We start from the raw sequence: 22,143 nt of genomic DNA, 5'->3' as shown, positions 1-22,143 counted from the left end.
TGATCCCTGTTGGTACTTACCCAGGGGATTACTGTCCTCAGAAACAACTGATATCCTCAGTTCAGGACTTTCTTCCAATTGCTCCTTCCTGGCAAGGTTCTTGGTCACCTCTGAGGCACCAGGCTCACTCTTCTGGAGACTGGGAAAGGCTCTGGTCCTTGGGACTGTGGTGAAAGAGCAGAGTCTTTGGCCAAGGATGAGCCAGTGGACAAGGTCCCAGTAACACTAGCCTGCCCAGAAAGGTTTTTGAGAGTGCAGAGTGGTAGCACCTTGATTGGGGGGGGGGGTGGGGAAGCTTTGGGATGGATGCAGACAGAACTGCAATGCCAGAAAGCAAGGACAGAATCTCCCAGAGCTCCTCTGACCTCCTGGAGATCCTCTGTTAGAGAAAGGAAGGCAGGTCTGGTGGGCTCTGCATCACTCCAGAATAGGGCACATCCCACCTTCCCTTGACATTGGGGTGAAGACACCAGGGAAAATCCTGCAAAATGGCCTAACTCCAACTACAGTTTTGTTCTCTACGACTTTCCAAGGAGGAGAAGTGGAGATGGAGGTGCTCATCCATTTTCCCTGATGTAAAGCAGCATCAGGGGAGGTTCAGACTAGACATTAGGAAATCCTTCTTTACTGAGAGGGTGGTTAGACACTGGAACAGGCTTCCTGGAGAGGCAGTTGATGCTCCATGCCTATCCATGTTTAACGGTCACTTGGATAATGCTCTTAATGATAGGTTTTAACTTTAGGTCAGCCACAAAGTAGTCTGACAATTGGACTTGATTGTCTTTGTAAGTGCCTTCCAACTGAAACTATTCTGTTCTGCTCTGCTCTGCTCTGTTCTATCCGATCCGATCCGATCCTATCCTATCCTATCCTATCCTATCCTATCCTATCCTATCCTATCCTATTTGAAAATACTTTGCTGGAAAAAGATGCTTGGAGGTGGTGTCTGAGGGGTATCCCTTTACACATACTGAAAGGGCTTCCCTGGTAAAAGAGGCTTGGGGTGAGAGGGGTGTGTTTCCAACAGATTGCAGTATGGGAGATATAATTTTAACTGATCACAGGAAAAAGGCACCAGTCTCAAACAGATGGGTATCTTCCATTCGAAATCTGAATTTGAACAGGCAGCCTTTTATTATTAAAAATTACATGACTCACTTGAATTCTCACCAGCCAGCACGTTTTTTACCTTTCTCTCCGACAGGCCGGCAGTGTGATGCGTGTCCTAGCGGGTTCTACAAAAACCCAGGAAGCCCCATGGAGGATTGTGCACCATGCCCCTGCAACAACAACATTGACGTGACTGACCCAGAGTCCTGTAACGGAGTCACCGGGGAATGCATCAAGTGTTTGCACAACACCCACGGAGCACACTGCCAGTTCTGCAAACCCGGGTATTTTGGTTCAGCCCTTGCTCAGGACTGCCAAAGTAAGTGAACAACAGCACTGCAATTGCATATTATCAGCGAGAAAAGTTTTAAACAAATAAGGCTATAGGGAGAAGTTAGCCCCTAAGGGGATGATAAAACTAAAGCAGACAAATGGAGCAGTATATGAGGGTCCTGAATAAATTTCTACTCAGTGATACATATAGCTGCTAATATGGCATCTATTAAATTCTATCCTTGTCATCCAAGTCTCTCTAAATCTTCTACTGAATACCACTCCTAGGAAATGATTATTTGTGAACTGAAATCAGTATTAGCTGTCAGAAAAATAAATGTGCATTCTTGCCATTCAGGAAGGAATCAAAATTAAAGAAATCAAAGATAATCAAAAGCAATGCTGAGTTAGCCAGATGACCTCTTGCTGAGCTCCCTGCCTTCCCAGTTGTTTTGATGATATGGCTAGAAATAGAGACTGCTCAGGAAATTTAATAGACCACATGAGGACACTGTCAATAACAGCATTTTGAGAGGAAAGGAAGGAGTGCAAGAACATGCAGGTCATAAGTTTCTTCCCAAAGTTTCTCAAATACCATTTCACAGATGTGGCTGATTGAAGGTCTAATTTCAACAGGCCAGAAAAATATATCTATTTTCAAGTATCACTTTTTCTGGGATTCTCTGAAAAATAGTACAAACCAATTCCTCATTCATTCTTGGAAGATGTCACCCAGAAATGGTTTAGCAAGAACTTTTGGCTCCTCAAAAGGAAGTCTTCTTACGTTACTCAGCTTGCCATTAACTGGGGGTTCCCACACTGTACAGTGCCTACTGTAAATCAGTTTTGCCTTATCCAACATATTCAACATTTCATTATAATAAGATTCAAAATTCACTACACCTTCATTTTTGTGCTGGTATTAAAAGCAGTAAAAGCTCCCAGTAAGTTTGTTCAAAGCCACGTTTCAAGGCCAAGCTGTGCTTTATGTACAATTCTGTTTGCTCATCTGCTGTATCAGCATCTGCTGTAGTAGTTGTCCTTTTTTTTTTTCCAGTCTGCACATGCAATCTCACAGGTGTCCTCCCTGCCATGTGCCCAGGGAGGGATGCAGCCTGCCTGTGTGACCCGGCCACTGGCGCTTGCCCCTGCCTGCCCAACGTGGTGGGTGCCACGTGCAACCAGTGTGCGCCTGGCTACTGGGACCTGGCTAGCAGAAAAGGATGTCAGCTCTGCGACTGTGAGCCGAAAAAACACCCAAAGCAACCAGTGCAACCAGGCAAGGAAGCTACTCTGCTCTCTGGGAACTGGGATGGTGGCATTTTGGCCTGGCATGCTTGGGACCTGCTCCTATAAGAATGTTTTTCTGTCTTGCACCCTGAAAACAATGAGTCTTTGAAATTTGCAGTTGTTACAACTGGGCTTGGAGTCAGTATATCAAATGTGCTGTTCTGATACCGTGACTTTGCTTGCAAGCAATTTCTCTTTGCTTGTGTGTTTCTTTGCAAAGTGGATTGTAGAAATTGAAGAGAAAATGATATATAGGAAAAAATGCCTCATACACATACGTACAGGGAAAGAGAAAGTCCAGGCTTGGGCCCAAGAGACTTGCATGTGTTTTTTTAAGTGTTTCCTTTCATAAAGTAGAAGCTGCTACCATTACATTAATCATGCATCATCAATCAGACTGCTAGAGTATCTTTTCTCACCTTTAATTCCTGTGCACTTTCTAGAGCAAGAACATAGAAAAAATAAAACAATGCTTCAGAATAGAGAGCTAAAATTGTGGTCCCCATGAAGACAACTGCAATTTTGCTCTTGACTACATAGCACCAGGACCTTATGCCAAGTTCTTGCTGATATGCTTTCACATTTTCCCTTCATTATGCTTTCTGTTTGTTCTGGTTTATTTAGCGGATTTATTATTTTTCCCAGGAAATGTAGCTCTTAACGTGACAGAACTACACTACTACTGCTTTTCTGAGTTATACCAGTTATCAGAGCTGTAATTCCCTGCAGTTTAATTTTGCTGCTGAATTCCAAAATAAATTTTCTAGGGCAATGTGCATAGCATACCCTGGAGGTTTTCTGTTACAGCTAATATATCATGTAGTTAAAAGTTGAAATGTTAAGCTTTGTTCAAGCAAAAATAAGACATTAATCTGTTTTGCAAAAGGAAGAAAAAAAATCCTCTTTCAGATAATAGTCAAAGGATGAGTTCTCAAAGATCATCTGTAGGCTGGACCATACAAAACTTTCCATATCAGTAAAGAAAAGCCAGCTCTCCATGCCCATTTTGTTTTCACAGCCTTCAGGAGGAAGATGGGAAAAGTGGCTTATCATGTATAAACCATGTTGTTTAAAGAACATATGGAAGCTGTGTCACTGCAGTCCCCATGCAGCTGTATGACAGAGCAAGAAAGAAACCCAGCAAATAATGTCTGTCCAGTCATTCCGTGTGGGCAGCTGTTTAATCCTGACCTGTCTTTACAGCTTACAGGCCAGTGTCCATGTAAGCTTGGCTATGGTGGAAGACGTTGTGATGAATGTGAGGAAAATTACTTTGGCAATCCCGAGATGCATTGCATTTGTAAGTATTACTAAGTGGGGACAACCAGACTAGAAACTGCTGCAAAAGAAATGTTTGGCCCTTACGTTCACAGAGAAGACAGGACTTATATCTAGAGAAATAAACTTTAACACATTTGAGTGTACAAGATGGATAAAATTGTTTATATTATTTATCAGTACTTTTCCCTCTACAGTTATGATGTGAATATGGATGCAAGAGCTAAAGAAGAGATGTTAGACATGTAGTCCCTTTCACTCTAACGTGAACACTGGTTTCACCCTCTGCTATTTAGAAATGGTCTACATTAGCTGTAGGCTGCAGAAGTGGAGTGGAGTGCAGCTCTCAACAGACAGCTCCCCACCCCAGGGAGTACCAGGGTGAAGTTTCAGGAGGGATTTATCTCACCTGACTTTAGCTGTCCCAAAGCCAGGGACCTAGTCTGAGCTCCTCTGATCAGTGGTGCTGATTTCCAGGTTGTGCAGGCTGATAAGTGTCTCCAAATAATATTTTATGTCCATTTTTGTTGTTCAGATTGGATGTTAGGAAAAGGTTCTTTACTGAGAGGTGGTCACAGAGACATAGTGCTAGAGGAGCAGAGCTGCACACAGTGGGGGAAAACTCCACCATGGTCCAAGGAGCAAGTAGCAGTAGAATCACATCAAGAAAAAGAAACCCCATGAGTGGTCTGCTCAGCGGGATAAAGTTGATCCATTGGTCAACATTAATGTTGATCAACATAATGTTGATCAACATAATGCATTGATCTCTGCAGACCCAGCCTAGCAGGCTCAAACAGCAGCAGAGAGAACCAGTTTCTGTTTGCACCGTTGAAGTGCACGATTGTGTCTCCTGTATGTGTTACTCCTGCAGAGAAGGGACAACTGCATGTGACTTGCTGTCCCTTTCTTGCAGCATGTGCATGTAACCTGGAGGGAACCAGCCAGCCCCAGTGCGACAAAGCCACCGGCGCGTGTAACTGCCGTGCTGGTGTCACGGGGTGGTTCTGCAACCAGTGTGGCCGTGGCTTCGAGAAAGACTTTCCCTCTTGCCGTCAGTGTCATCTGTGTTTTGATCAGTGGGACGCCGAAATTACTGCCCTCACCCAGACTGTTCAAGGACTAATGAGGTTTGCTGCAAGTCTAGAGGATAAAGGAGGACGAATGCCCAGCTGTGACATGCGCTTCAAAACCTTTGAAGATGCCATTTCTGAAACTGAAAGAATTTTGAAGCATCCTGTTCTTTCACTGGAGGCACTCACAGGCATCAAGGATTTTCATGGCTACGTTCAGTAAGAATTGACTGCCCTGTTAAAATCACTTGGCTAAGAAAGCAATCTTCCCCCAGGCTTCACCAGCCTTACCTTTGCTTACCCTTACCTTCAAATCCTGTTTCTGATCAGCACACAGATGTTGGAGTGCTAATTCACTGTTTCCAATAGATCTGTGAACAAAATAATCTTTATATATAATATTTTCCCCCCCACAGGCATGTACTTAAATGCAGGAATTTTCCAGTTCCTAAAAGATTCCTAAATAAGCCATTACAAGTAAATGTTTCTGCTCATTTAGAAATTTAACTCTTGTCATCTAAAATATTGTGTACCTCAGTTGCAGTTTAATAACATTTCAGTCTGATTACTGACAACTGTCATTTCCCTTGTAGAGAAAAAGTTGCACAAATGGGTCCCCTTCCTAGAATGCTGTATGAATTTCCTGACCTTAATGAGAACATTGAAGATATTAGGGAAGAAGCTGACCTTGTCTATGAACTTCTACAACAGAAAGTGCATCTGCATCACAGTTTTCATTACTTGAACCTCAAAGGTAAGTCAGCCAGTAATTAACTGGAATAAGTAAACATATTCCATGAAATTTCACAATTTTTTGAACCATTGAACCACACATTTCAAAGATCCCTAGATTTTAGTTCCATAGGTTCAGAAAAAATGGAAATGCTAAGAACATAATTATACTAATTTCCAAACTCTCTTTTGTTGTAAAATGCCATGATTTCTAGCATCATAAATTTCAGATGCATGCACCAGGGTCATGTCAGTCAAAAATCCCATGAGTCCTGATGTTTACATCAGGATTTAAAGGCCACCCAGTTTCACATTATAGACTCACAAATCATACAGTAGAAGAGCAAAGGATTTTTTTTTTCCCTGCTTCTGACTGCTATTGCTCTTAGCAATACTTAAAAAATGTACGGCAATAGTTTGTTTAATTAAAGCAGAGAGTCATAGTGCAACTTCTCAGTGTTCCCATGGGAAAATGCATTACTTTATGTGGTAAGGAACTCGCTCTCCATCATCAAAAAATGTGAAATCAGAACTGAGTTGTTTGACATTTTTTAAATAATTACACCGCCTCTGCTTGAGCTAAGTATACTCCCATCAGCTGCTAATGGCAGTAATAACAGTGTCACAGGCTGAATTCTGGAGAAAGATGGGAATGTATCAGTCAGGGATCTTGAGCAGACACTAGATCATCCACAACAGCAGATTTTCAACAGTGTACACTCTACCAAATGACCAAAGAGATGGCTGCCAAGATACAAACCCCCAGAAGACATGGTAAGCACCACAGAAGACACCAGCTACAGGCACTGCACCCCCACTTTGAGTTCCTCTGTGTTTTGTTCAAGCAAGAAGAAGATTGGACTAAAAAAGATCGAATAAAATGAAGGAAAGGTCAACGGAATGTAAAGCCAAGGGAAAGGAAGAGGGGAAAAGAGGGATTCATTAAGATTTAGGGCTCCCTGCACCGTTGTGCTTGGCAGTGCCCCCAGAACTGTCTCCTCCGCTCGGATCCTGCACGAGAGGTCAGCACAGCTCTCCCATGCACTGAGTCCCAGTTTGATCGGGTCTTGTGCTGACTCTGAGAAAGGCAGGAAGGCAGAGAGACAATAAATCCCAGTGAGATCAGTGGATGCACAGCTGAAGCATCTGTGGTGCTCTCTGGTGATGTTCCAATTCTGCTTCATCTTTCGGCTTCCAGAGGCAGATAAACAGCCCTATAAAAAGCACATGGGGGTGTGGGGAGAGGAAGACCTTGAATATAAGTTGAATTGCTGGTCAGAACCACAAATATTCATTGGTCCTGCTACCAAACATCTAGCAGCACAGAAATTACTTTTCCCTCAGGACAACTGTCTTCCCTGATGTCTGGGAGAAAGCCTGGTTCCCTCTTCCTTTCTTCATTCCAGGACCAGCAGCAAATCCTGGCTATGGCTCTGCCTGCTTTGTCCTGACCAAAGCAAGTGGGGTAGAGCAGGATGGAGGATATGCCCTGTACCCCATCTGGGGCGCATTTGACACTTGTGCTCTAGACACACATGGGGAATGGGCTCCTACCTACCTCCTACCTACCTCTCCTTGCAGAGGATCAAGTGAAATGAGTTCAGGACTCTTCCTGAGCTCCTCATGGGCATATACTCAGCTGTCTGACCTGGAAATGTCAAGATCTAATGATGAATTAAAATCCCTGGAAAAAAACAAAACAAACATGTCCTTAAAAGAAGGCTTGCAGCTTATGAAATCTCATTAAATTACCTCCTCCAGCCTTGGCCCCTGGCTTTGCAGCCACTGTGGCGTGGTAGTGTGGTGAGTGTGGCTTCCTAGGCTGTAAATCAAGCTATGTTTAACATAAAGGAACTTGGAAACTCTACAGCTCCATCACAAACCAAGCATGAAAAATATATTTGGGCCATTTAATGAAGAGCTGAACCACTGTAAAATATTCCTGCAATGGAAATGTTGCATAGAAAACAGCCGCATGCTTAGATATGGAGTCACAGCAGCCCCTTGCCAGGTATTTTATATTAGTATCTAACTTGAAACTGTACGTTGTTTCCAAGAGTTACAAGATAAAACAAACAGCCCTAGTTCCACATGGTAATTAAACATTGGTCAGCTTCAGCCAAAGCAAGGCCAAGAGCTTTAGTGCCTGGTAGAAAGCAGTCAGGACTTGATGAGATTCTTCTTATTGACTTCAACCAGTAACTGAGCCATTATCAGCACAGAGGGTCGCTAGTCAATGACCTCTAATGCTTTTTCACTGCTGACACATCAGTTCTGGCTCATTGCACATACTTCTGCCTGGGGATGTCCAGAAAACTTTGGGTTCCTTGGAGATCCGGGAAGCCTTGACAGCAGCAGCTTTGAATTGTGAGTTTCACAAAAGTCCTGAGTCCTTTCTTTAGGCTAAAAATAAAATAAAATAAAATAAAATAAAATAAAATAAAATAAAATGAATATTCTCCATGCCTTTTGAGTCTCTACTAGAGAAAAAGGTTACACTAAGTAAACAAGAAAATGTTTGTTGCTTGGCCTACAGGCTTATCATGGAAATGCATTTTTTTTTAGCACATCAACCCTGCAACTGAATTTTTCCAGAGCCAAAGAAAACTCATAAATTCCCATTTGTAATCTACAGTTTGGGCTTAGTTAAGCTGACTGTTTAACTTTTGGGTACTATGCTGACCAAGGAGAGGACAAATGCTTTCCTGTGTCACAGTCCCAGACCTGGTCATTTCATAGGTTTCACAACTAGCAGGAACAGTTTTCTGCCTAAACTTCGATTCTGGAGAATAACACAAGATCCAGTGCATTTGTGTCTATTTTAGAAGGTTTAATGGGTATCAATTCCTGCTTGGTAGCTGGCTGAATAAAGGATTTAAAAATTGGACTGAGGAAATCACAGTTCCTGTCCCTCCCTGCTGACCCACATCAACCACCAGTGACACAGACTGAGTTACCCGTCATTCACCATTTGTCTAGAATTCAAGTATTAATTAAGTATTTAAGTATTAAGTATTTAAGTATATTTAAGTATTAATTAAGTAATTAAGTAAAAAAGTATTAATTAATTAAATAATCTTGAATTAAATGCAACCAAAATACAGTTAGTACTAACCACTATTTCTATTGCTATAGAGGCCATCAGCAACATTAGGAAACACTTTGAAATGTCATTGCTGGCAGAACAGAAAAGCAGTGGGACAACCCCAGTCATAAGATACTCTGAATACACCAGGAACAGCACGCTCGCTGTGATGGGCCAGCAGGCCTTGAAAGGAAGCAATGTGCTGGAGCAGCTCAAGATGATCAAGATCCCTGACATCCAAAACTTAAATGAAAAGGTAAGTACTGTGGGTTTTTAACAGGAGCTAAATAAAAACTACTTTTTTTTTGTATTTTTTTTTTGATGCTGCTATTAGTTTTTATTTTAAAAGGGTGATTACATGCATTTTAAACCTGGAAAAGGCCACTTCCCTGGCATAGCCATGCAGTCACGTCAGAAACAGCTGTACTTCTCAGCTGTGGTTGCTACCACCCTTCTGCAAGCTATTGTTCCCAGGGCAGGCCCACCAGGAGGGACTGTTTCCAATCTCAAGCACTTTGTAGTCTCAAGAGGACTTCCGTGTAAATTCAAAAAAATTGACACCAACCTCCTCCATCAGTGGCTTAACCTAAGCAGAGCAACTTTGCCCTGGAGTGGATGAGGAATGTTCATGTCCTTTGCAGCACCTGTGGGACAGGAAGGCCAGGAACCTTCTGCTGGACAGCAATGATTACCTGACAGCATCTTTAGCCAACACTGACATCTGGCAGAGCACATCCACATCGGCCTTTAGCCTTGACTGACATCTGTGTCAAAATATGTAGAGGTCTAGGCATGGTACCATGCTGTGTGAGACGTGATCAGGGTCCTTCAGAACAAGCAGGATGGGTTTGGATGCCCCATGGACTGGATATGGCCAGGGGACGGTTTCAACACTTTTGCCACAGAGTGAAGCAAAGGCCTACATATAACACAAAGAGCCCCAAAAATGGTTCCTGCAAGGAGGGGGTTGGAGCTGGGGGCTGCTATCGCATTCTTCAGGTCAGGGAAGGGGGTCCTGTTACAGTCTGTGACCCTATCTTTGGAGATATTAAACCGTGACTTTTGGGGAAAATCCCATGCAATGTTCAATGTTCACATTATGCCCAACACCCTTCCCGCAGGAGGTTGTTTCAGATGCCCAGAGGAGTCCTGACACTAACATCTTCTTTATTTCAGATCTGCGGGGTGCCAGGGAACCTGCCCTGCACTGCAGCAGCCTGTGGTGGAGCATTGTGCCGGGACAGCCAGGGACTCAGGGACTGTGGTGGCCCAAACTGCAGCGGAGCTCTTCCCCTCTCCTCCGATGCCTTCAGGAAGGCTGAGGAGACTGCTGTCCTGTTAACTAACTTGACTAGTCAGCTACAGGAACCTGAGAATCAGGTACACATATCAAACTTATATTTGTTCGATGCAATGGATGGAGATGGGAAAGAGGGTGGTCCCCTCCTGGGAAACACCGTGCATGAACAGTGTCCTGTCCGTAAGTCCACAGTTGGGCTAAAACCCTCAAAACCCAGGGAGTTACGTGCTTCCTACAGCACTGCTGTCTTTGCAAAGTAAGCTTTTCCTCTGCTCTCCCTGGATGCTTTGTCACATTAGGGAGGAAAAACTGTTCCTGGGAATCAGAAAAGGCCAGTTTGCTTCTAGAACTTATAATCAGAGAGGGAGCTAAGGATGGGGGTCCTGCCACCTCCCTTGACAGTGATGGAGTTGGCTACATCACAGCTAGTCACCCACCCTCCTTTTATAATCAGTGGAAAGAGTCAGGCAACTCCAGCTTCATTTTCTCCATACCAGCTATATGTCTGTCGTTGCCTGAAGGTCCTTTTTTTTTTTTTTCCACTTTGCAAGAATGGCTGGCTTAGATTTGGATGGGTGAATTGTGGATAGCTAAATTGAGCAAAGATGTAGTAGTAAGCCCCAAATCTACAAAAACTCAGCTGCTCTTTGGGCAGAGAGCAGTGACCTAGTCATGGACTCCATCCCAATACAGTAGGCATATTGTGGTTCAGTGCCAGGAGTATTAGAAGCAGTCCCACCAAGTGACTATGTCTATCAATGCCTTCCTCTTCCTCACAGCTTCCAAGGTCTCATGGGTCATGGTGTCCTGTGCCTATGGAATTTGGTAGCATGAGGCTAGTGTTGTCTATATTTTTATTGGGAAAGATTCAAATGGAGCCCTTTGTCAGTAGCCTGAGCATGGCCCACGTTTATTGCATTGATATTATTACTCCGCATATCATTAAGCTCAATTTATACAACTTCATTTTACTATTATGGTTGCCATAAAGGAATTATTGCAGATAATTTCAAGCTGAAGCTTTTCTGTCCCCCATAATGTTTATAAGGGCATCGAGTATTTGGCTGCTCCACTTTACTACAGAGGAGCACTGAAAATAACTCAAAGCGTGGCCGATGCAACGTGCAAAGGAAGCAAAACAGACAAGTCCCCAGATGACAGTGAAGACAGTTTGTTCTCATTAACAATCAGAGAGAACGCCAGTTACAGTGATAGGCAAAAGCCATTTTCCAACAGAAACATCATTCTGCTGTGGCTTTGTCCCCTCCCTGCAGGGTGTCTGGGCATCCATTTCCTCCTGTTAGAGTCCACGCGACATTGCTGTGCAGCTACCAGGTGTAGAAATGAGCAGTCAGGGCACACATTGAGGCCCCAGTACATGCAGGGACAGCAGTGATGGGCATCCCGCGGACGTTTCAGAAGTAAAAACATCATTGTTTTTCTTGCTGCCTAGGGTAACAGGGAATCTCTTCCCTCCATCCCTGTGCATTTCCTTAAGAGCAAAGCACAGCCCCCAACAAAGCAAAGTACTGTTGGGGTTTGGTAATTAAACTAAAGTTCTCAGTTAAATGATCAAATATATTAATTTAATGGCAAAATTTAACTTTTAAAGACAAGCATTAATTCTAGCTTTTTTACCTGTGTCATTTTAAGTGCATTTTCAGCAGCAATTCTGGCGTGAAAAGGCGAATGAAATTATGTGCCTTTTCTGTACTGAATCTGGTCAATGACACGGCGCAATACTGCAACAGAAAATAAGTCAGCACCTTCTTTTAGGAACAGAAGTGGTTGTGTCTTAGCAGTGGTTGCACAAAATAAAAAAATAGCTTGATTTAGGTTTTTTCTAAGGCCAAAGGCCATGACTTAACAACTTCGAGAGCTGCCCAAAGTGGTCTCCTACTACAGGTTTTTCAAAGGCACATCAAGCGACTCCATTTGAGGTTTGTATCAAAAGTATCTGTCAGAGCTCAGCTTGCCAAGCAATGATATACAGCCTCCAGAAAATGGCACTGCTATTTCTAATAGTATTTCCAGGTTGAAAGCATCAGAAAGATGGCGGAAGACACCAAGCTGAAAGGTTCACTGTTTAATGGGGAACTGGAGAGAGCTAAGAACCAGATTGAAGTTGACCAAGAAATCACAAAGGAGTTCATCAAAAAAGTGAAAGACTTCTTGTTAGGTAAATATGCAAGGAAAGTTCTTCTGACTCATATATATATATATATTTCAATGTAACGTTAACATAATAGATGGCTAGAAAGTGATCTAGCTGCATGCATATCAAATTTCTTGTCTACCTCCTGATCTGTGCATCTTTTTTTGATTCTGTTGTTTCTTTTTTCCCAGATGATGGTATTTTGTATTAATTTTCCCATAGATTGCTATGTTCTGATTGTCATCTTTTATTAATTTGCTTAATTTGAAGCAGGCAAGTAATTCCCTCAGTTCCTGGTTCATCTGACAAAAGGTCCGCTAATGTAATTTCATACAATATATAACACCCAGGCATCTTCAATGCACCCTCAAATTGTTATTCCACCCTCTTCTTCCCAGCCCATAAATAGAGGCTCTCTGTAGGGAGCGTGGGAATTAGGACACAAAGTGACAAACTGCTCCATCTTCTCCATAAAACTGTAACTTGTGGAATCAAAGGATTCTGGTAGGACTTCAGCCCTCACAAAAAAAAATAACAAAATAACAATACATGCCCTAAAACTTTTTCCACCCTCACAATTGCAGAAATGTCTTTTACCAGATGCACATAAAAGGAGTTCAACTGTGTTAGTATAATCTCTTGAATGTAGCTGATCTCATAATTCTCTAAGGATTGCATGTTGGCAGTCCTTTGGCATTCATACCTCCGTATCCAAACAACAGCGAGGGAGTGAGGGCAGAGGACTTCCTTTGTTCAGGAACATTTAAGTTATTTTTCCGAATTTGAAGGAAAAACTCAGTTTAAGTCCTTAGTGGTGTCATATTTTTATTTGGTTGCAACTGAGAATTTCATCTTTGGCTCTTCTTTTATGTTTCTTAGAAGACATATGGTATTTACTAATAATTGTAAAGGATTTATTCATCAATTTTTGGTTTGTAAATTGAAGTTTATGCACCATAGCAGCTAAAATGCATACAATTACATCAAATCTGCTGTACTCTACAGCAACTGGCATAGTGGTTTTAGATTAATGTATTTTGACAGAAGATAGCTCTCAGAAATGCACTCTTGGTTGCACAGTAACTGCCTTTTGTTTAATTCTTGGTAAGTTACTTTGGAGCATTAGCACAAATGTAGCATGTTTCAACTGCCTTATCACCTAAGTTCTTGTCTACAAGGGGAAGTGAGCAGAAAACAGAAGTGATGATGGGACTTTGCAAGGCATTAGCTACTCTAACCCTGGATACCTGCACCTCTTAGCACAGTTCATATTGGGATGAGAGCATTTGGAAGAGGGCTTGCTAAAGTATGTCTTTCCTACTGTAAATTCCCATCCTATCTCAGTCTGTCCCAAATTCCCCTCTGCAGCTTAGCTTTCCACATTAAGCAGCGGAGGAACCACTTTCTGAGCGCTGTGGCAACTCCAGGGAAGGGATTACTCCCACCAACTGGCTTGGAAAGCTTCCTTCACACCCCGGTCTCCCCAGCGCCTCTTTGATCTGGGGACTGAGGGAGAAATGGGCTCTGACACATCTGGCTGTGCCTCATGCCGACTTAAAACCTTCCATGGGTTCAGTTCTGCATCAGAATTTTAATAACCCAGTTCAAAGTGGGTTCAAATCCTCAGCTCAGTCAGCTCTGACAACACCAACAGCAGTACCTGGAAGCGTTAATATTAAATCACAAAATGGTGGAGATAATTCTCTTATCCCCTTGCTGTGCTTGTCAGCTTTATTCTGCCGCATAACTCAATATCTAGGCAACCCTAACGATCCTTTACATTTCGCTGGGAGGAAGCCTCCACTTCAGAACATCCCAAGCTCAGTTTCTGTTGCAGATGAGAGCGCGCCTCCAGAAGACATTGAGAAGGTGGCGAGTTATGTCCTGGAAATCAACCTGCCCCTGACTCCACGAGAGCTAACGAGCATGTTTGGCAAAATCCGAAGCATTATGGCCCACTGTCAGAAGTACAAACTGAACGCAAATAAGAGAAACAGGAAAATGGAAGCGGCTCAGACACTGCTGGGGGGGGCACAAGATGCTGAGTGAGTAGGCTGTTCTCTTACATGCTGACTGGCAGCTCCCCAGGGCTCCTGGTCCTGCCTGCTGAACGCAAAGGACCGAGGCAGCTACATCCTTCCATGTGGGTCATTACACCTGGTTCACTGGGAGGCTGAAATATGGGTGAGGAAGAAGAGCCAGAACTGGGGAGGGAGAAAATATGCCTCATAAGTGACCTTTCTTTACTAGCATTGCTTGCAGTATCCATCCTCAGCTTCATCGTAGCAGTTAATGCACTCCCACACAAGGCCCCTTGCTGGTGTCGTGCTTTGCCAGCTAACAAATCACACTTTTAACAGCTGTTGGTGGACTTGAGGGAACATTTCTGCATGTGAGCATCGGTGCGTTTGCAATGTGTTCATGCTTTGCCTTCTCTCCACACCACAATACTACACACGTTTTTATTTTTCCATTTTTAAGGAAAGCAGCTAAAGCTCTTCCACCTGTGCGTGAAATTAATGAGAAACTAAAAAATGCTGTGAGCTCCCAAGGACCCTTCAAAAACACCTTCATAAAGTTGAATGAAGAGATACAAGGAATCAGAACGCAAATCTCACAGGTATCTTGCTGTAAATCTTTTAATTTATTTGCAACATACATTTTAGAAAAAGATAGTTCATCTCAAATTTTCCTCAACGTAAATGTAAAATAAATAAAACCAGAATGTGTCTCAGATACAATATCGATTCCACAATGTGTAAGGGTCTCCTCTTTTTTATCAGTTGCCATTCACGTCCTTCATTACCAAGCCCTGCAGGCTGGGTGGACATGGCATAAGAAACCACAGCCTCCTTCTGTTCTAGGCTGAGAACCAACTGAACAAAACAGGCGATGAACTCAATGACTTTTCAGCAAAACAGTCCAAGGTGGAAGATGGAATTGCCACGCTGCAGACGAAAATGCTGATGAACAGGAATCAAGCTACGAGTGCAAGAGCAGGGGCAGAAGCAGCATTCAAGCGAGCTCGGAAAATTGACAACGTAAGCCATTCTGTCACATATTAAAGGAAAAAAGGTTGCGTACATGTTTGATAGTATTTTTGATTCGGAAGTGTAATTGTGCTACCCTGCTCTCCTCAAAACTCTAAGCTGTCCTTATGCCACACAGTGTGCAATCCCCCAGGTTAAGTCTAATTTCCTTATTGCTTTAAGGTTTCTAGAGGTTCTCCAAACTTCTGTTTGCTTGAATGAAAAAAAACACACACATTTCTCTAGCTACTCTGTGACATTCTTCCTCACACTGTGTATAAGACTCGTAGTCACCATGGGCACCAGAAAACACAACAGAGCAAATCACAAAACCAAATATTAAAATATGTGAGCGATGGAAGCAGTCTGGCCATTCATCTTGTGCTGTTCTCCTTCAGGGAAAATCGCGGTGGGAGTTATGTGGAGGTTGTGGCTGGCTGCTGCTCGATAGCTCCAGTTTTTGAGAATGCACTGAGGCAGCTGAAAATTTACTAAAATGCTGTGTGACAAGAACCAGGTACCCACAGCTCTGAAGGGAGAGCACAACTAAGTGGCCAGGTTATAAGAAAAACAGTAGAAATCTAAACTGCAGCCTCCAAGGCACCCTAAATCAGCATGAAAAGGAGGTAGCCAGTAAATATTCCTACATCCAAAATTGTTTAAAAAAATGATGCTACAGGTAATTCATTACATTTGATTCAAGCCTCATGGCAAAAATGCAATCTACAGACAAGCCCCATCAAAAGAAGTAGTAACAGCATAAGCTTTAAAAATCTTACACTGGATTTTCTTTACATCCTCACCCTCCATTGACACTTCAAATTGCTCCACTGGCAGTGTGTTTAATCAAATTATACCTGGTTTTGCAAAGCACTGTTCAATGTATACTTAGTATGGATTTATTTATGTTTTTATTTATTTAACTTAAGAGAATGTGAGATTTTAAGTTTGGTTCAAACAGGATATTCATAAACTGTCTAAAAATCGCCTTGGGTATGCCAGACTAATTATGAGGTGCTCCTAAACCAAGAAATGGCTTTTTGTTACAGGAATTTGCTGCCATTAAAAGGAAGTACACCATTCTTCAAGACAGGCTGAAAGCCAAAGGATCTCCAAAAGCAACTCTAGCGAAAGTGAAGCAGCTGAAAGAAGAAGCAGAAAAACTGGCTGAAGAGATTGAAAAAAAAATTAAAAGAGTAACAGGTGGTGTTCTCCCTTTCATAGAGAGCAGCAGAAATTGTGGAACTTTAACTGAAAGCCTTTCTCACAGATACCAGCAGACTAGATTCACCTGAAATTGGGTTTAAAACAATTTAGCTAGTGAAAATCCCTGCTTGAAGCTTCTCAGTTTCCAAGTAGCCGATTTGGTTTGGCTTATGTACATTTTCTGACATACACTGGTTGCTATAAGCAGAGGTCAAGAAGTGTGCACAGAGAGACTTGCAGTGATTTGACTCAGGCAGTGGAAAAATAGGAGAAGCACAAAATCTGTGCAACCTGTCCCAGGCTGTCAGAGAAGGGCCTCCAAAAAACTTAGCTGCAGCTTTACCTGGGAGCTTTGATTTATGTCCTTGCTTTGGACATTTGGGCTTTCGATCCTTCATTTGTATTCTGCCTTTTCTTACACTACCAGTGTGATGACTTGTGTTACAGAGAGCTGCATGGAACTGTTTTTCCATCAAAAAAGTGTGCAGACCAAATCACTGCATCTTGGGTGTCAGTTAAACACCCCTGGCCTCAATTCCTTGCTTTGATCACAGAAAGTCTGGGCAGATAGGTAACTTTGTCCGTCCAGGTTTGCCTGAGAAGGAAAACATTGAAAAAACATTGATTTTAGGTTAGGGGTTCATCTGTGGCTAACACTGAGGGGCCAGCATATGTCAGGATCTGGCACCCTGCCCCTTCTGGTGGGTGAGGGTCTGGGACCTGCAGGAAGGCAAACTTCCAGTACAGCTCCTGTAGTTGCACGGGGGGGAGCTAATTCTGCTCGTAGTGAAGGTCTCAGCAACTCCACTGGGAATCCTTGAGCATAGGCTGCTGCTCAACATCCAAAACGACCATGTAACATGAGCAGAACTGAAGCAGAAATTGCAGTCTGGGAGCAAATCCTTCAGGGCAGGAGCTGAATGAGTATTTTGAGCAGATACCTTGAGAAGAAGCTTTAAAAGCACTCCAGTCTCTCCAAACACCCAGGTGCTAGATGAATTGGAAACAGGCGGTGAATAATGTGTTGTTGACTCACTAACAGTATGTTCTCATCGGTGTAGCTTCACAGGGACCAGCAAAAAAACAGTGAAGGAGGACGACTTAAGCCCATTACATCCAATTTTTCTAGGCTTTACGCACATCGATGGACACACTGTTCCTCTCAGTGTTTCCATTTAAACAACTGCTTTAAGAGCTCCGTGTCCTGCCCCATCCTAGCTGATGGACAAAAGCACGTGCTGAAAAAAAAGCTGTTTTAAGGCTGTCATGTTTCTCTTGCTGTCCAGAAGCCAGGCTTTTCCCTCCAGTTGCATATATAACATTCCCCATTTGAAATGGGCTTGTTGCCTCCAAAACTGCTGGGAAAAGGAGCACAGTTAATCCCTGGATTTTACTTACACAATTAATATGTGTATCACTGCATGTCACTTTGCTCTTACAGATTTGGAGAAGAAGCTTCAGGACCTGAATCAAACCAAGCAAGACAAGGCAGAGCAACTCAGACAACTAGAGGAACAAGTGATAGCCATCACAAATGAAATTACAGAGCAGGAAAGCAAGTATGCAACATGCAAAAGCTAAGGCCTGAGCAGACCATGAGGTAAAATGCAACTGAGGTCTCTGTTGGCCACCTCCTGAGCATCCCAGCACGGGGTGGCCGTCCTCTGTATATAAATCTGAAGGTGTATGCAGTATTTTGGCACAGGGAATAATGTAACTTTCTCTTGTTTTTTAACCTGGTTGGGTATATATGGAAAGAGGAAATACCTTTTAATAAAACACCTGATGAAGTAATCAGGATGCTGTCCCGGAGGGATCGCAAAAACACACTGCTGCCCGCAGCCTGGGACTTCTCATTGCCTGGGGTGGGAATGCAAAAGGGGGATTTCTAAGAGACCACCAGGTAAGTGCCTCAAAGACAGCCTCCCAACACCCTCAGTCTCACTGCTGAACCCTACAACAGCCTGGGGCTGCGCGGGGACAGCGATGGGGCCATGTAAATCATAGGATCACAGAATCATTAAGGTTGGAAAAGCCCTCCAAGATCATCTGGTCCAACCATCCCCCTCCCACCAATGTCACCCACTAAACCATGTCCCTGAGCACCACTTATGATGGGTTTCTGCAGCCATCCCTGCTGACAGCCAGCATCGCCCCCACAGTCCTGCCTCTCCCCGATCCCCATCGCCTTGCTGAGGCAGATCAGGGACCACCAGCAACCCCTGACCATAAGAGGGTCCCTATATGTTCCCCAAAACATGAGGGGGTCCCCATATGTTTGCCAAAACCTCTCGGCAATGCTGGGCCACCTGAAGAGGTGGGTGACAGGGAGCAAAGTCCCCAGCGCCCACTGGATGGCAGTGCACAGATGCTCAATACTGAAATCAGCTCCAAACTCGCTTTCCCTCCTGCAATACCTCTTTTTTGTACGTTCAGCGAGGGGTTGCCCGTGATTTTCATCAATGCAGCCCGCACACGGTGCTGCACAGGAGTCAGGGTTCACACAGCTGTGTCTCGTAGCCATACACAACACCACAGGATTTGTCCTAAATTTTAGTTTAGAGCTTGTGTTTGATATAACAAGGAGACTGGGGACAGGTAAATACTACAGCAGGGCTAGGGCTTAAAAAAGGCTGAAGGGAGCAAAGCCTCCATTTCGAAATCCTGCCCTTGGTATTCTGGAAGCTGAGCAGAGTAACGCTGGCTTTTCCTCTGTAAAAAGGAGTCACCTTGTCCCCGTCTGGACTGCTTGACACCGGCCCCAGAGAGCCCCGAGGCAGCCCTGTGCCAGCAGCACATCCAGAACAAGCCTTACCTGAGGGCAGCCTCGTGTCGATCCATGGGAGATAAAACCTCCGCAGTTAGGAGAGCCAAAGCAGCGCCTGCACGTGGTGGGGGGCTTGGCTGGGAGCTGCCGGCGTGGAGGAGATCTCAGGGATGTTCCTGGAGCGCCAAGCAGTGCGTGCTTGCCACGTGATTACCCGTGTAGCAGCTCCTGCTGTGAAAATCAAAAACTTTGCTGCCAAATCAAAACCTTGATCTAATCTAGCGATGGCACTTCAGTGCAGGTGTGCGCAGAATTTACATTTTTTTCCTGAATTTTAGCACTTAAAAAAAACCACCTGTGAGGTGCAAGGTTTCTTCGCAAGTCACTAGGCTGTAATCAGATGAGCGTACGACAGATTGACTTTGCCATAATTAAACTGAGCACCTCTAACAGCCAGAGGGCACAGCTCAGCTACGTGCTCACGTGAAGGTCTCCAGGTAATGCCAGGGAAGGAGCTCGGATTTCCTGCAGGTTTAAATGTGGCCGCTACACTGCACCTGAGCAAGGCAAGCCGGAGCTCTCACGTTAAAATTTCAATTGTGTATAAAACAAAAGTGCTTCATTCACGGCTTTAAAAATCTGAATTCACAAGCAGAAAGCTGACAAATTTCATCTTAAAATGCCACTGCTGGCTGGGCTGCTCAGTGAGGTAGTTGTCACATGGCTGCCAGGATGAAATGTCCTTGAACACAAGGCAGTAAAACAGGCCTGGAGAGGAAATGTATCCACGGGAGGAACAGAAATTGCTGGGAGAAAAGCAGGAATGGGAAGAAGAAAGCCTGCACGGAGTCCCAGTTGTGTGCTCAGAGCACACCAACCAAGTGGGATGGGTGGCCACAGGCCCCCAGGTCCATTTGTGACAACTGCTGAGGTTTAAAACTGGGTAGCATTCCCCGCTGGAAGCGGCACAAAACCTTTTAAAGTATTTTTGAAAAGTCAGTCTCTGTGAAAATGCTTGATCTGGTTCAAAACCACCTGTTTGTAGTTCTTCCTCCCAGTTCTTTCTTGTGGATAGAAGTGGCTTCCGAAAAATGTTTATTGAAAAAAAAATAATGAAATAGGTATCTTCTTATACACCATTTTGACTTCAATGATATCAAACACAATACAAACAACATTTAACCAATGCCACACACAATCACAGACATTTAATCAAATATGGTTTCGCCAGTTCTGTTTGCTGGGCATTCAACCACTGCGGTGGTACAAGAGAACAGGCGATAAATCGGGTCCCACTGAGGTCAGAGACAACTCCGAACGTGGTTCTTGGAGGAAACTTCCAGCCACACAGAAACACAATACCAGCAATGCCAGCAGCATGAAGTGCTCCACAGAGCAAGCTTAGCCCATTTAGATTCAGGGGAGGACAGAAGTTCTACAAGACTAAGAAACAGAATAAGGAGGAGAATATTTCAATAAAAAATTGAAAAAATATGGGACAGGAAAGAACCCAGTGGAAGTGAAACATGCTGCTGTTGCACAGGCACAGGGAGGATGCTGAGGAGCACTGCTGACTTTCTGCTGTTTACTGGAGCAGCTCGCCAACCAAGCAGAGTAAAACATTTTTTCTGAGAAAGGCAATCCTATTTGTTGTATTGATACTTAAATGCAAAGCCGAGCTGTGATTTACACGACAGGATTGTGAAATTCTATGAGTTTTGCGAATTCAAAAGACCACGTTGCAAAAGAGGTTTAGAATAACAATACCTGCCCTGCCAGCTAGAATGGTTTAATTTCCTGGGTATCTTTAATGAAACACAGCCACCGCTTCTTCAGTCGAGGGCCCTGGGTTATGTTTCGGACGTGGTGTTTAACCTTTAGGGCAAGTCGCTCGGTATCTCTCTGTTTCTGCTTATCCATCTGTAAAACGAGAGCGAGCATATTTACCTACCCGGCAGGGTTTTGAGGGACACGCAGCCCGCCGCGTGTTTCCATTCAGGGACTGCAAACAGCGAGGGCAAAGTGTTCCCGAGGCACTCCCGGTACCTGGTGAAGGTCTACACACCAGCTCACGCGCTACGCGTGCACTAGCAAAGCTCACACGTGTGAACTTGGGCGCCCATTTCAGTGTGTGCCAAGCCAGGGCTGTGCTCTGGAGACCTCCATTTCCAGCCTCCACGCCGGCTTCACCGTTTTCTGAGAGCAGCAGGAGGGCAAACGCAGATGGACAGGCAGGCGGACGAGATCCCCCTGAAACAACAAACTGCCCCCCTCGCCCCACCATCTCCATCCCAGCACTGCCTCGACCTAATGGCAAACGGGCTGGTGGCCCCTCGGGCTGCTCGGTGGCCTCAACCTAATGGCAAACAGGCTGGTGGCCCCTCGGGCTGCTTGGTGGCCATCGAGCATTGCACGCGGTGGCTGTGGCCCTTCACCGCACCACCAGCCTCGCCAGGCAGGGTGGCCCCCTCCATCCACCCCCAGCAGCGGTGGGAGCTCCCTGCGGGGTGCTGAGCCCCCCCAGCCCGGCTGGGGACCCGGACAGGAGGCAGAATGGGGCCAAGCACCCCCAGTCCCACAGCGAGCGCTTTCTGGCGGCCCCGTCGGTGGTGCCCGCTCCCCCGGGGGGTCGGGGGGGGGGTCCCCTCCTCTCCCCCCTCAGGTCGTTCCCCCTCGCCCCAGCCTCTCCCCCCGGGCTCCCCCCATCCCCACAGCCCCCTCCCCACAGCCCAGGCAGCAGCGGGAAGAGTGGAAGGGAAGGCAAGGAGGGAGGGAAGGGGCCGGGCCGGGCCCGCCCCGCCGTCGGGCCGGGAGCTCGGCGGGGAGGGGACGAGGGGGAGGGCCG

At 44.7% G+C, this 22,143-nt stretch overlaps 1 protein-coding gene across 1 annotated transcript in view; it reads left to right on the top strand.

Annotated features, from left to right (window-relative positions):
* Positions 1-18,112, top strand: part of LAMB4 (laminin subunit beta 4) — a 46,978-nt gene extending 28,866 nt beyond the window's left edge. The window contains 14 exon segments of the mRNA XM_035549313.1: positions 1,205-1,429; positions 2,441-2,628; positions 2,630-2,662; positions 3,877-3,973; positions 4,868-5,243; positions 5,618-5,778; positions 8,892-9,097; positions 10,018-10,221; positions 12,167-12,320; positions 14,134-14,341; positions 14,778-14,916; positions 15,161-15,337; positions 16,375-16,528; positions 17,973-18,112. Of these exon segments, the coding sequence (XP_035405206.1) occupies positions 1,205-1,429; positions 2,441-2,628; positions 2,630-2,662; positions 3,877-3,973; positions 4,868-5,243; positions 5,618-5,778; positions 8,892-9,097; positions 10,018-10,221; positions 12,167-12,320; positions 14,134-14,341; positions 14,778-14,916; positions 15,161-15,337; positions 16,375-16,528; positions 17,973-18,112 (2,462 nt within the window).
* The last annotated feature ends 4,031 nt before the right edge of the window (positions 18,113-22,143 follow it).

This window comes from Cygnus atratus, chromosome 1 (assembly GCF_013377495.2).
Source record: "Cygnus atratus isolate AKBS03 ecotype Queensland, Australia chromosome 1, CAtr_DNAZoo_HiC_assembly, whole genome shotgun sequence".
Lineage (NCBI taxonomy): Eukaryota > Metazoa > Chordata > Aves > Anseriformes > Anatidae > Cygnus > Cygnus atratus.
The sequence above is the reverse complement of the archived record's forward strand: the minus strand, read 5'-3'. Positions and strand labels throughout refer to the sequence as shown.